Source organism: Canis lupus, chromosome 6, assembly GCF_011100685.1.
Source record: "Canis lupus familiaris isolate Mischka breed German Shepherd chromosome 6, alternate assembly UU_Cfam_GSD_1.0, whole genome shotgun sequence".
Lineage (NCBI taxonomy): Eukaryota > Metazoa > Chordata > Mammalia > Carnivora > Canidae > Canis > Canis lupus.
The window spans coordinates 31329721-31342581 of record NC_049227.1 but is presented as its reverse complement, the minus strand read 5'-3'; the positions used below and the strand labels follow the sequence as shown (position 1 = coordinate 31342581).

The 12861-nt window shown below is 42.2% G+C and overlaps 1 protein-coding gene across 3 annotated transcripts in view; it reads right to left on the bottom strand.

Moving 5' to 3' along the window:
• ZC3H7A (zinc finger CCCH-type containing 7A) overlaps positions 1 to 12861 on the bottom strand; it is a 38338-nt gene that overhangs the window by 17343 nt on the left and 8134 nt on the right. For all 3 annotated transcript variants that reach the window (XM_038540340.1, XM_038540342.1, XM_038540343.1), the window contains exons 2-9: positions 9114 to 9215; positions 7529 to 7568; positions 5540 to 5737; positions 3789 to 3947; positions 3454 to 3534; positions 3307 to 3345; positions 2581 to 2614; positions 1809 to 2092 (exon numbers count right to left, since the gene is read on the bottom strand). In XM_038540340.1, coding sequence (XP_038396268.1) covers positions 1809 to 2092; positions 2581 to 2614; positions 3307 to 3345; positions 3454 to 3534; positions 3789 to 3947; positions 5540 to 5737; positions 7529 to 7568; positions 9114 to 9181 — 903 coding nt within the window. In that variant the 5' untranslated portion in view covers positions 9182 to 9215. The remainder of the gene's footprint in view (positions 1 to 1808; positions 2093 to 2580; positions 2615 to 3306; positions 3346 to 3453; positions 3535 to 3788; positions 3948 to 5539; positions 5738 to 7528; positions 7569 to 9113; positions 9216 to 12861) is intronic.

The following is a 12861-nucleotide window of genomic DNA, read 5'->3' as shown; positions in this document are numbered from 1 at the left end:
GGACAAATGGAATGCAGCCTCTCTCCATCCTCATCAGTGTGACAATTGACTGAGCCTCCATGTGTCTTGTTAAGTACTGATGAAAGTTACATACCATCTATTTTTTTTTTAATTTTTATTTATTTACGATAGTCACACAGAGAGAGAGAGAGAGAGAGAGGCAGAGACACAGGCAGAGGGAGAAACAGGCTCCATCCATGCACCGGGAGCCCGACGTGGGATTCGATCCCGGGTCTCCAGGATCGCACCCTGGGCCAAAGGCAGGCGCGAAACTGCTGCGCCACCCAGGGATCCCCACATACCATCTATTTAATTTTTATACTTTGCAGGACACATCCTACTGTGTGGCCACGGTACAGACCAGGAAATTGGAGGTGAGGAAAGTTGCTAAAGCCCAGATATGTGGTGAAAACCAAACCCCAGGGTGCCTGCCTTTAACACTGTACTTCCTCTCAGTCAATTCCACATGGACATCATCTATTTCAGCCACACTGGAAACTGGCCCTGAATTCCTTTCCTCTTCCTCTTCCTCCTCCTCCTCCTCCTCCTCCTCCTCTTCCTGCTATTGCTGCTGCTGTTGCTGCTGCTCCTGCTGCTATTTCAATATAACTTATGGCAGGGGTCAGTAAACTTTTTCTGCAAAGGGCTAGTTCTTAAACATTTTAGGCTTTGCCAACCACAACCTCTGTTTCAACTATTAGACTGTGTTGCTGCAGTGTAAATGCAGCCACAGACAACACGTAAGTGAATAGCAGTGGCTGTGTTCCAATAAAACATTACTGATGACCCTGAAATATGAATTTCATCTCATTTTCATGTGTCACTAGATACCATTCTTTTATTTTTTCTTCCAGCCACTTGAAAATATAAGACCCCCCCATTCCTATTCTGCAGGCCATACAAAAACAAGAGCCGTCCAGATCTAGCCTGACCTTGGCTTTACACTTACCTTGAGGTGTTATCCTTTAAGCCCTTAATCCAAAAGACCCATTTTACTTTAAATATCAAATGCCTAATCTTTTTCAGAATTTTATTTATTTTTTAAGGATCTTATTTATTTATTTGAGAGAGTGTGTGTGTGTGTGTATGTGCATGTGCACGCGCGCACACATTGTGAGCCCACAAGTGGGGGTAGGAGGTGAAGAGGCAGGGGGAGAAGCAGACTCCCTGCTGAGCAGGGAGCCTGATGTGGGCTCAATCCCAGGACCCAGAGATTATGCCCTGAGCCCAAGGCAGACACTTAACCGACTGAGCCACCCAGGCTCACCCTTTTTCAGAGTTTTAAATGTACCCTTTCCATACTATGTAATTCCCAAAGGTGTTGAGGAAAACCAGTTCATTACTTGATTAGCAATCCTATCTTACTTAAAAAATAACCACATGAGCCTGCTACCACCAGAAAAGGTCAAAGTGATTTTCAAATTAAGAGACGCAAAGTTCAGCCGACAGGTATTGCTGAAAATACAGTTACGTGGCAATTTTTTAAAAATTAAGCTTGGTAATTTATTTTAAAAAATTGAACACCAATAAAAAATTAATTTATTTAAAAAAAATTAAGCTTGGGGTGCCTGGGTGGCTCGGTTAGTTAAGCATCCAACTCCTGGTTTCCGCTCAGGTCCTGATCTCAGGGTCACGAGATCGAACCCCACATAGGCACTGAGCCTGGAGCCTGCTTAACATTCTCTCTCCCTCTCCTTCTGCCCTTCTTCCCCATACCCCCACTTACACTCTCTAAAAAATAATAATAAAAAAAACATAAATAAAAATTAAGCCTGGCTTCAGAAGAGAGGAGTAATGCTGAAATTTACCATAACGGTTTCATTGGCTTCAGGGGCCGAATCAAGAAGGTCATCTATTTCATCCCCAAGGACCATATCTCCATCATCCACAAAAGCTTCTGGCATAGCAAAGGGAGTCTTTCCTCCGTTTGCCAACACTGTTGATGGCAGAGGGCTCTCTTCCACTTGCAGTGGCAAAATAGAAGTTAAGGGCATGATAGGAACTGAGGCCAGCTCACTTCCAACTTGGTGAGAGAAACTGGATGCAGGTACAGAGACAGCGGGAACTGCTTCCTGCCTCGGAGTTAATAAATCTGTAACATGGATTGAAACGTACTCATTCGTTTTCAGTGTACTCACATTAAGACTAGTGTCAAGAGCCAATAACAGAGAAAATGAAGAGCTAGGTGAAAATACGAAAGCAATCGTAAAAATCAATAGGGAGACAACAGTATAAAAGCGATTCAAATAAAAGGGTAAAAATAATTCTAAAAGTCATTTGTTTTACCCAGGAAAAGACATAGTCACTTGTGAAAACGTATCCGTCTTTCTCAAAATGCCTGGGCCCCTTCTGGGCAGAGCTATGAGATGCTGGGAGGGCCACAGGAGGTGTTCAATGACCGCTTACTGACATCCAGTATTATCGACCACTGGCCGGCACATCCAGAAGCACCAGGTAGTTTTCGAAATTATTCTTGCTTTAATACTAATAACCATACAGCAACCGTATTTGACAACACTACAATACATACAACATCTAAAGCTGGCACTTTCTAGATTAAGATGACATGTGGAAACATACCTGGCTCGATATCTTCCACAGAACAGTTCAAAGCCTAGAAATTAAACCAAATAACGGGTCATAGTATTTTCAGGATTCTCCACTACAAGCAATCTGTAAATCTTACTCGAAGACAGCATTGTAAGTTCTCCCAGCAATTTGACTTCCTTCCAGTTAAGATCCAAGAAACAGATGGAATATATAAATGTCGGTGACACGTGGTTAAGCAGGGCTGGTCTATCGGCACCACCGCCTGTTTCTTGTGCACAGTATTTCTCAAAGGATGTTCAGGAGCATATACCAGTTCCAGAAGGACTAGTCTAGCCACCACTCACTCCCCACTCACAATGGCATCCTAACAGCTCCAACACTTACCTTTTTAAAACACAACTCGTTAATTGTGTTTTAACCCAAAGACATCCGAAATTTGCATGTGTCCCTGAGCCATTTTTTCTAATAAAACCTAACATCTATGAACATCCTGTAAAATGCTCCATCAGGCTTCAGGAAATGCTGGTTAAAAGATATTACTTGGTTGTTTGTTTCTTTTTATAGGACAGGAAGCTCTGGCCAATTATGTGTCTGAGGAACAAAAAGCTCTCAAAAATAGAACAAACCAAAAATATTAAAAGCAGAACTGTAAATGCTTCTGCTTGGTTCTGTTTTTTTTTTTTTTTTTTTTTTTTGGGGGGGGGGGTTGTTTTGTTTTACAAAAAGCTATGAGTCTTACAGAAGTCATAACTTTACCTTGGTAGCCCCATCCCCAGGAACTGATTTTAATGAGAGCTGCAAGAAAATAAAGACACTAATTTTAAAAAATTAAGTTAAAAATAGAACTGACTCTAAAGTTACAAAACAGAATGAAAATACCTCATGGAGAGAACCTCAGCTTACCTCGGCCCTAACATATGCTTTTCTTATCTTAAATCCCAATTTCTGAGCTAGTTCTTGAGTTAGTTTTATTACATGTTCATCCTGGAAAAAAAGAAAAAGAAAGAAAGAAAGAAAATATGATTAATGGAGGGTTATATTTACTAACTGTGAAGACAAACAGGCAAAACAGCCGGAACTCCTATTCTGTTGAGATACTTGCTTTATGAGCCTTGTTCCCAGCTGAAGCACGTGGGCAGCTGGCTGGAGAACGGGAACTCTTTCAAAGCCATCTCCCCACTTGGGAGCAAGGATATAGTTATGATGTGAACCAAGGAACTGAAATAGGAGTTCCATACCTGAGGCACTGCCAAGGAGCACTTTGCTACAGAGTCATAAGCCTCTCTGTATCTTCCTAAGTCATTGAGAGCCTTAGATTTCCGATACAGAGCTTTGCAGTTACTGGCATTTAAACTGAGGACTGCATCACACTCTTCTAAAACTTGATCATGGAAACCCTAGGATGTAAGACCAAACAGAGTTAGCAACAATTCATTTCTTGTGCGGAGGTCTTGCCTACAAAGGCAAACAAATGAAGGCCCGGACTATTACCACCACCACCACCCCCATACCTTTTAATCTCTTAAGTTCAAAGTTTTATTTTTCTTTCTAAAAATTATCTTCAGAAAAAAACAAAATAAAAATAAATAAAAATTATCTTCAGGGCAGCCCAGGTGGCTCAGTGGTTTAGTGCCGCCTGCAGCCCAGGGCGTGATCCTGGAGATCCGGAATCGAGTCCCACGTCGGGCTCCCTGCGTGGAGCCTGCTTCTCCCTCTGCCTGTGTCTCTGCCTCTCTCTCTCTCTCTCTGTATCTCTCATTAATAAATAAAATTTTTTAAATAAAATTTTTTTTTAAAAAATTATCTTCATTAGAAGGCAGCCCCGGTGGCTCAGCGATTTAGCGCAGCCTTCAGCCCAGGGCCTGATCCGGGAGATCCCAGATCGGGTCCCACGTCGGGCTCCCTGCATGGAGCCTGCTTCTCCCTCTGCCTGTGTTTCTGCCTCTCTCTCTCTCTCTCTCTTTCTCTCATGAATAAATAAATTTTAAAAACCCTTAAAAAATTATCTTCATTAGAAAATTTCAAATATGCAAAAGCACAAAGAATAGCATGAATCCCCATGTACCCATCACCCAGATCAGATAAACATTAACATCTGGCCATAAACATCCCCAGGTCCTCAAGAAATAAAACTTTCCAGACACAGGTGGTGCCCCAGGCCTCACCCTGTCGTCCTACTCTCTTCACTAGTCACCCTTTGTTGGAGCTCCTTAAAATGTCAACTGGAAGGGCACCTGGGTGGCTCAGCTGGTTAGGCTGCTGGCTCTTGATTTCAGCCCAAGTCATTATCTCGAGGTCGTGAGATCGACCCACACATTGGGCTCCAAGCTCAGCAGGTATTCTGAGGGACATTCTCTCTCTCCCCTTCTCCCTGCCCATAACAATGCAAGCACATCCATGTGCTCTCTCTTTCTCTCTCTCTCAAAAAAATAATCAAAAATGTTTTAAAGATTTTATTAATTTATTCATGAGAGACACACAGAGAGAGGCAGAGACACAGGCAGAGGGAGAAGTAGGCTCCATGCAGGGAGCCCGATGCGGGACTCGATTCCAGGACCCCGGGATCATGACCTGAGCAGAAGGCAGACACGCTCAACTGCTGAGCCACCCAGGTGCCCCAATAATCAAATCTTTAAAAAAAAAAAATCAACTGGAAATATAATTTCCAAACAGCTAACCAAAGAAGAATCCATTACAGAAAACAAAAATCTGTGAACACCTGCATCTTCCTGTGCTGATTTCTTTTATGAGCAGACAGCCCAGAAGCCAGACTGACATGGCAACTCCAAGGACTAGTCCAAGAAACAAATGATTTCTAAAATCCCTAAACATTCAGCCCAAGTTGATCTTTCAAAGCCTCGGGCCATTCTAAAAGGAGTCAATATGTCTTTCTTAAGAATGGAAATTAGAAAATTGACTTTTATTGTACTATGTTACTGAAAACATTTTTTCTCTCTAGAAACATTATTTTAGAAAAATCACAACTCACCATATTAGAATAGCAAGCAATACGATTTATATGCAGTTTTTCAATTATTTCTTTAGGGATGACAATTTCTTCAGACTTTGCATAACCAGCTATATTCAAAGCTTCTGTGTACTGGCTTATTGAGTTGTTCCAATCATGTTCCCGATAAACATCATTGCCTTCATTAAAAAGATTTCTCACAAGAGCACGTAAATATACCTTTAAAAAAAGAAAGTTACCACTTGAAGCCCTTCACGGAACAAGTCAGGGTACTAGGAAATTTTCATTTTTGTACTGAAAACTTCAGAGCCTTATATGATAAGCACAGTTCTAAGAAAATGGGAACCCAGACCATGCCACCACCATCTCATCTTGCTTGTTTTTTAAGAGAAAATTCAATTTCTCATTATGAAGAAAAATGCAGCAAAATATTTTTTCACATCCCCAACTCTGTGCCCATGAGAAATTCCTCCAAGTGGAAACTCTGGGTCAGAAAGAATGAGCATCTTAAGGCTTCTGACCAGTATTTCTAAACTGCCTTCCAAAGGGGCAATAACAATAAACACACCTAGCAGTTTCCTTCATGGCACCCCCATCAACACTGGGTAGGTAGTATGTGTGCAATATGAGTGCACCTGTGTGTTTGTGTACACATAAAACCCCTACTAATTTCTAGGTGAAAAACTGTACTCTTTTTTATTTGCATGTCTGATTACCAATGATTTCCCAAATTTATTGTTGCTAGGTCTTTTTTTTTTTTTTTTTTAGTTTCAGAGGTAGAATTTAGTGACTCATCAGGTGCAAATAATGTCCCACATTTTCGTGGACCATTGTATTTCCTCTTTTGTAACTGTTTGCTGAGGTCAATTACTGATTTGGGAGTGGGGTTATTAAACTTCTTTGTCACCGAAGAAGTAGAGCACATTCATTCTTCTGATACATATAAAAGTTCTGAAGTTTCCTTCGTGATTTCCATTGCTGCTTTAATGTTTTAAGAGTCAGGATCAGATAAATAGTACAAGAACAGATAAATATTCAAGCTTTCAGTCTCATTTTATGAAATTCGTGTAAGCTGACAAAAGTAGTCAAGAAAACTGAAACGATCAACGTTTAACAAGGGAGGTGACTTGTGACATGCATGCCAGTTAACCTCTCGGGAACCCAGTTCCAAATGTAAATGTCAAGACTATAAAACATATTGTAAAATTAATAGATTGTTCCAGGTACTTTCTAGCCATAATACTCTCTGATTCTACATCTGTTTGGAGGGAGGGAGGGGAGAAGCAAGAAAACAGGGAAGGAAACAGAGAAGAGGGAGAGAGAGAAGCAGGCAGAAAGAAGTGACATCTAGAAGGATCAAAACTCAGAGAGACAAAAGCCACGGGTGAACTAACACTAACAGTGTGTACACTGTTAAAGAGGGCCTTTAATCTAAGACCCAGAGAACCGGGCTTTCGCTGTGTTTTGAACTAGTTTCATCTCTAGCTGTTCCCTCCTAGGATCCTGGCACCATTTAGTATTGTTAGAACCTCCCTTCTCTTTAATAAAAATGGAAGCTGCTGTGCACTCTCCTTCACAACACAGTCTGTCCCATTTGTTTTCAGTGAAATGAGAGGTGGACTAAGGGTAATTTTCAAGGGTCCCAGAAGAAAATTAGCACAACCTACACTCATGGAGAAAGGACGATACAGGACAATTGCCCACGCGTGCCAACAAATGACATCCTATGCATGTTTGAGATTGGCAAACTCTTTCTGTAAGTGCCCAGAGAGTAAATATTTCAGGCTTTGTGGGCCATATGGTCTCTGTCTCAGCTACCATATGTCATGTAAGCAGCCACAGATAAATACGTCAACAAATAGGTATGGCTGTGTTCCAATAAAACTTTATTTATAGAAACAGGCAACAGGCCACATTGGGCCCACAAAGCAGCAGTCCACCAACCCCCACTACACATTATAGTTCCCAAGCTATTTGCAGGGCTGTTAAGCAGATATTCCCCATCATTACCGCATATTGTTCCTGTGTTCCTGGATATGACAGTGGTGACCTAAGAAGAAGAAAACAATTAATTTTAATTATCACACTCTTATCAGGATTTGTTCATCCAGGGGTCATCATAAAACTGAGGTTCTATTAGTTTGCCACAAGTTCAAAGCACATTTTATTTTTTTTATTTATTTTTTTAAAATGTTTTATTTATTTATTCATGAGAGACACAGAGAAAGACAGAGAGAGAGGCAGAGGGAAAAGCAGGCTCCGTGCAGGCAGGACTCCAGGATCACGCTCCAAGCCAAAGGCAGGCGCTAAATCACTGAGCCCCCCAGGGACCCCCTCAAAGCACATTTTAAAGACCTACCTCTCTTTACTACCATTATTCACACATAACTGTAGTCACAGGGGAAATAAAGAATCTGTAACTCTTCCCTTCTATTCTCTTGAGTAAATATTATACTTTTCTTTTCAAAACTATTTCTACTAAAAGAAGGCTTAATTCTTCAGATACCAAAAAGGTTTCCAAATAGCATGGAATGACAAATACTTTTTGATTCAGGTCACTGTAGTACAGAGAAGGTGGTCTCCTTCCCAGGAAAGACAGAGAGGCCCTTCTACAGGGACAAATCCACCCAAGCCCTGGGCTGTATCATCACTGCCAGGCTCAAGAAGGCTAGTTAAAGCCCAAGCTTCTTAAGTTTGATTACAAAAGCCCTGTGTGCAAGTTCATTCTCAAGTCACTTTTCAGCCATCAGGAGTGCTCTGATGGGATCAGGTTCCAATTGCTCTTAGTCTAACATGTTCAGAGATGCTAAAGGATTTTCACTCTAAAAATCAGCAACGGGGGCAGCCCCAGTGGGGCAGCGGTTTAGCGCCGCCTGCAGCCTGGGGTGTAATCCTGGAGACCCGGGATCGGGTTCCATGTCGGGCTTCCTGCAAGGAGCCTGCTTCTCCCTCTGCCTGTGTCTCTGCCTCTCTCAATCTCTCTGAATAAATAAATAAATAAATCTTTTTTAAAAAATAAATAAAAATAAATAAAAATCAGCAACGGTAAAAAAAATTAATTAAAAAAAAATCAGTGATGGTAAAGTACATTTCAGAACACCCAAGTAATCAAATGTACAAAAGCAAAAACTATTGCTCAATAAAAATATCTAATTTCAAACCTGAATAAGAAGACTCATAAACAGGACTTAAGGTTTCTTAGTCTAATACAGAAAAACAGAGCTGACCCCTTGAGCAACCCAGGCTTGAGCTGTGTGGGTCCACTTAGAACTCTATCTTTTTTCTGTAAGTATGATAAAAGCCTAGAAACATATTTTTTTTCCTTGTGACTTTCCAAATGGTTTTTTCCTCCAGCTTACTTTATTTTAATATGGTAAATAACACATATAATGTATAAAATGTGTTCAACAACTGTTGATGCTATCGATCAGGCTTCCGGTCAACAGTAGGCTATTGTAGTTACGTTTTGGGAGTCGAAAATCATACGTGGACTTTCAACCGTGCAGGGGGAGGGGGGGTGCGGTCCTGCACCCCTGAGCCCACATTGCCCAAGGGTCAACTGCATCACGGGACGGGAACGCAGGTGCAACCTTACTGTATAAACTGCAGTCCTTCCTTAATGTTCTGCTGCCTTTTTCTTCTCTCCTCGGACACACTGGACATGTTACCCCACACATCCACTTTCTAAATGATCAATCTGGAAAGAAACAAGGCACAGAGTTACAGAAGGCCCCGTGATGGTACCATGCATAATTTGCAGTCCTGCTGCACAACTACTTGTGGCCTCGTCCCTCTCTGCTGACTTGACCCCGGGGTCCTTGATGCCAAGCACTCTGGCTGATCCAGAAGGTCCCTGTGGCCCACCACATGGAAGCATCAGCTTTTCACCCTCCTTTAAGGCCGAGCAGCCACACTGATTTTGTATGTTCCTCCTAAAGAATCTCCGAGAAAAAAGTCATTTTCTTCCACGCCTCTTCTCTCCCCAGCCCTTCAGCTCCAGGTTTTCTTTCTTTCCTTTCTATACGCACGCACGCATAAGCTGCCACTAAAACAGTCCTGGCCTTGTTTTGCTTCTGGAAGCTCTCCAGACGTGAAAAGTTTTCACATCCGTCTGCCTCATAGGGGCCTGACTTCCTGGTGAGCAGAGTGGAAACCTTATACATATTTTGTCACGCCAACTTCTGAAATAGTCCTTGTTCATACAACTGATAGAATAAAAAATCTGAATAAAGTCATTCGGTTGGAATTTTCTAGAAAGTAAGGGTTTACTTTCAACTTGACGCAGGCAAATGTCAACACAAGTCAATGCTGTTGGTGTCTGCCCCCCACCTAATCACTGTTCAGGAAGCAATTCCCAACAAAGTTAAAGGAGAACCACAGGGAAGAGATCTGTGATAAAGCACCATCGCCCAGTATCCTAAACTAGGGCTTCTCCACCCAGAAGCTTGAGCCAGACAGCCCTTTATCATTGGGGGCCACCCTGTGCACGATAGGATGTTAACAGCACCCCGGCCTCCATCCACCAGATGCCAGTAGTGACAACCAAAAATCCCTCCAGGCCTTGTTAATGTCCCCTAGCAGGGGTGAGGAGGGGGCATGGTCACCCTCAGATGAGTACTGGGGTTGAAGCCTAAGAGGACATCTTCTCACACAAACTGTACATTTGAACTCATGTGATGGATGGGGAACTCGTACCCAAGCTTCAAGTAAATAGCTGAGATGTTTTAGTTTCACTATTGCTTGACATTTGTAGTTTTACTTTTAAATCTGTTACAAACTGTAGGTAGGAAAAAAAAAAAAACTGTAGGTAGGGGTGGGGACAAGTGTTGGAATGCCCCAAGGGTGTGTAACTGATAATTTTTTAAATACTGTCAGTTCTAAACATTTTGATATTCTGCCTAAGTTGTCACTTTACTGAAGTATTTGTATGTGAAATGATCTATCTGGGATTTGCTTTAAAATATTTCAGCAGGGCACCTGGGTGGCCCAGGTGGTTGTGTCTAACTCCATCTCAGCTCAGGTCCTGATCTCAGGGTTGTGAGTTCAAGCCCCGAGCTGGGCTCTGCATTGGGTGTGGAGCTGAATGAATGAATGATAAAAAAAATAATTAAAAAAATTCCAGCAACCAAAAAAAAAAAGGAGGGGGTGGGGACGAAACAGTAGAATGTGGCCAACCAATGACAAACACAGGGATTCTTTCTACTTAGTCAACATTCTAAATTTTCCAAAATAAATGTTTACAAACCCCAGGACACAGAAGTAAAATGGCATTATTTCTCGAGTTTGTTTTGCAGGTAATCTAGCTTAAAGGAGGATGAACAGGTGGAAATGAATAAAACAAGACCACGAAAAATATGGACACCTGTCCCAAGCAGCAATGGGAGGTGTATGGGGTTCCTCCTACACTTCCACTTGACATGTCTGACCATTCCCTTAGCAAAAAACAATTTAATCCCTACTTGCATGTACAAAGTTATTTAAGGAGTATTTGTAAGAGAAAAGGATCAAAAATGTACTCAATGGCCTGTCAAGAAGGAAACGGATTGTGCCAAGAAAACTGCACTGGAAAAACACAGGTAAGGTGTGAGTGTCCACAAAATGACCCTGTTCTGATTCTTAATAAAAGGGTGAGGAGGGGATCCCGGGGTGGCTCAGTGGTTTGGCATCTGCCTTCGGCCCAGGGCGTGATCCTGAAGACCCGCGTCAGGCTCCCTGCGTGGAGCCTGCTTCTCTATCTGCCTGTGTCTCTGCCTCTCTCCTGTGTCTCTCATGAATAAATAAATACAATAAAAAATAAAAGGGTGAGGAGACACTATATATTCACATTTGCTTATACATCCACAAAACAGCTCCAGATGGAACCACAGCAGTGGCAGAAAACTGAGGGAAAGGCCTTGTCACTGCATACCTTTAAAACTTGCTTCCTGGGGACGCCTGGGTGGCTCAGAGGTTGAGCATCTGCCTTCGGCTCAGAGCGTGATCCTGGGGTCCCGGGAAGTCCCATATAGGGCTCCTTGCAGGGAGCCTGCTTCTCTCTCTGCCTATGTCTCTGCCTCTCTGTCTCTCATAAATAAATAAATAAAATCTATAAAAAATAATAATTAAAAAATAAATAAAGTGGGGCCAATTTAGAACCAGAGTTTACTGGCTCAAAGGCACTCGGATTAGCACTCAGGGGTGTCACAGCAGTCGGGCCTGAAAGTCAGTGACAAAAGAAAAGGTGACCCAAAGCAAGAACTCTTCCCGGTCTTCGGTGAACAAGACACCTTCCTCCCAACCTCTGTACAGGGAAGGTGGGGAATTAGTTTGAGGTCTCTGTTGGCTAAGAAGGGACTCCAGGATCATGATAATCCACTGAGTTAATAGCCTTAGGGCTATTTCTCCAGAAAGTGCCAGAAAACCTTGAACCTCGACCTCTTAAGGACAAAGGGCATGTGGCAAAGAGCTGACAACTCAAGCAGGTGATTAAGAGGAAATAAGTCGCAAGCTCTTTTAATAGCACAAAACACTTGCCTCCTTTAAATATTTAGGAACATAGTATCAGGGGATAGATACGCAAAAGTAGTAGGATAGGGAATTTCATGTTCTTATAGTCTTCTTCTCCCAAAACGGCATTATGAAAAACTGTACAAACCGTAAAGTTAAAAATCTTTCTCAATGAACACCACATACTATGTTCTACAATGACTATTCATTGTTTATCCCATCTGCCCATCTTTATCCACCCGCCCATCCCTCGGTCCATCCATCAATCCACCTTATTATTTTGATAAACTGCAAAGCGGCACAAATCAATCATAATTCATCAGTAAGCGCCTCAGCCAACATATTATCATCCTAGATTTCAGGATTTGTTTACAGTTTGGGTTTTTTTTTAAGGTAAAATGCAGAAACTTTTTTCCCTTATAAAATGCATAGTTTTAAGGCAGGTTTTGACAAAGAATATGTTCCTGTGACCCAGACCCAGACCCCAATCTTGACATAATACCATTACTGGCATGCTAGAAGTTCCCACAGACCCCTTCCCCAGCTAGTCCCTACCCCACTCCTGCCCTTGGCAATCCGTTCTGATTTTCTTCATCGTAGATAAGTTTCACCTGAGAAATACAACCTCTTTCCCATTTTGAAAGAGAAAAGACGAACACTTTTTTTTTAATTTTTATTTATTTATGATAGTCACACACACACACACACACACACACACACACACAGAAAGAGAGGCAGAGACATAGGCAGAGGCAGAAGCAGGCTCCATGCACCAGGAGCCCGATGTGGGATTCGATCCCAGGTCTCCAGGATCGCACCCTGGGCCAAAGGCAGGCGCCAAACCGCTGAGCCACCCA